The sequence below is a fragment of the Battus philenor genome, unplaced genomic scaffold (genome assembly GCF_028537555.1).
Source record: "Battus philenor isolate CCGP_79_NKW_IND1 unplaced genomic scaffold, ilBatPhil1.0.hap1 SCAF_15, whole genome shotgun sequence".
Lineage (NCBI taxonomy): Eukaryota > Metazoa > Arthropoda > Insecta > Lepidoptera > Papilionidae > Battus > Battus philenor.
The window spans coordinates 9,588,630-9,590,632 of NW_027181677.1; the positions used below are offsets into that span (position 1 = coordinate 9,588,630).

Below are 2,003 nucleotides of genomic sequence, written 5' to 3' on the forward strand. Positions count from 1 at the left end.
TTATGTGATGTTATACGTAAGGATTAGTGATTTTAAAAATGGGTTTTAAATCTTAGACTTGTCGGGGTTATGTGTTTTGATAGAAGGTAAGAAAATGGGAGGGAATATTTATGAAAGTCTTCAAAAACAAACTTCACGTTATTTAAAATACTTACGCCCCGTAAACAGGAAAGTTACCGAGCACGCGACAGCAAGATGTCATAGGTCTGCGCCCTTAACCTCTTTTAATATTTATCGTAATGTCTACAATGTATTGTTTACGCACACATCTTGATTTACAAGATCGCAGACAATTTTAAGTGTAATAGTGATGGTAGGGAATAAAATTCAGAGGTATGTTTACATAATAATTCTTTTATTAATTTACTCTCTCGTGTTTGTTCACATAACTGTGAAATCTTTTCAACGATAAAAAAATAACAATCCGAACCCACTCAAAGTCGGGCAAGGCTCGATACAACTCTCATTTAAACAATAATATTAACTCTGTTTAATATCACAAAAATTATACTTATAAACTACTTTCATTTAAAGCTTTCAAGTTGAACTTACGAACTAAGTTAACCTAGCACTATTTAACCGTGAGATCTAAAAGTCTTCATGTTGTCACATGGTATCACTAAACTTATGGATCAGGCGGACACTTAGGAGCGCTAGCGGCTCCGAGCGGTGCTGGAACAGATGTGACCGTGGAGCCGGGTCCGCGAGCTCCTAGCACCGCGGTTTACCAAGGCCTCCACACCGCTGGGCTCTTGAGGTTAGAGTTTGTGGTGCAGTCCAATGGCACGGCGGTGTGCGCGGGCACTGGAGACGCTGGTGGTGATGGAGTCACGTAGCCGGATGAAGATGACACGGTGGAGAGTGCAGGGCTGGGAGGGCTCGCTGGTGGAGTGTCAGTTCCAGCGGCAGCGCGTTGCATGTCGTTCAGTCTGTGTCCAAGATGCGTCATCAGCTGTGTTCCTAGCCTCACGTCCACGCCGGGGATAGAAGCCAAACACCGGGACACTTCGTTTGCGGCATGAGTAAATCCAGCTCGGAAGCGATCAGCGTCAACCGTCGGGTTGAGGGACAGTCTGCGCTGGCGACGAAGCTTGTGCAAGTGACGCACAGTTAATTCCAAGATATCGGCCTTCTCCAATTTTGCGACGTTCTCGCCCTCCGATTGGAGAGCGCTGACCATCAGCTCCTTGAGTTCGTCGAGGCAGCGGTTGATGCGAGCGCGCCTTTTGCGCTCTAACATCGGCTTCATCACTTTGCGGTATTGATAAGTACGCGAGACGGGCTGCGGGCCGTCATCCGTGAGCGAGTACGCGATTTCGTAAGACATGTTTGTAAGATTGAGTTGTGAGCGTGCGTTAGCGCCGAGCGTTGAACGCGGAATGCGGTGGGCCGGTCGGGCGGGGGCTTATATAGGGAGGTGAGGGCGCGCGATCGTGGGAACGCACGGAGCCGTCGAGTTCCCACACGCGCCACCTGTGTGGAGCAGCTGCCGGCGGGGCGCGGGGGGCCACGCGCTCGCCGCGCGTGCGCGCCGTAAACAATCGCGCACGCCGCGACGCCCGGTAATTGTTCGCGCCGGATCCAACTCCGTGCCTCCGTGCCTACTTACACCGCGCCGTCAACCTCCATCCGCGACTTAGAAAATCGCGAGCACACCTAATCAATTGACCGATAAATCTTATAGCGTTTTATGTTAAACGTTCATTATACACCCAACTCTTTTTCTACTTGATCTTGTTACACAACTTTATTATAATGAGGTTCATCAATAAGAATAAATACACTTTTCGTACACGAATTTTTGTTGGAACGAATGTTAAAATTTTTTTTTTAACAATTTTGAATGATTTATGGGCCATGCATTAAAATTTTGAACATTATGTTAAATTTTATGTTGTTGGACATTAAAAATTATATAAGCAACTTACTACTTTAAGAAACGAAAAAACAGCCACTAATAACAGACTTTATAAAAAGAACAACAGAGGCCATGGAAAACGTTC

The 2,003-nt window shown here is 46.4% G+C and overlaps 1 protein-coding gene across 1 annotated transcript; it reads right to left on the reverse strand.

The window, feature by feature from the left end:
* Positions 1–334: 334 nt before the first annotated feature.
* Positions 335–1,369, reverse strand: E(spl)mbeta-HLH (Enhancer of split mbeta, helix-loop-helix). Its single transcript, XM_068761580.1, has one exon. The coding sequence runs from the start codon at positions 1,325–1,327 to the stop codon at positions 725–727; it is 603 nt and encodes a 200-aa protein (XP_068617681.1). The 5' UTR covers positions 1,328–1,369; the 3' UTR covers positions 335–724.
* Positions 1,370–2,003: the final 634 nt, after the last annotated feature.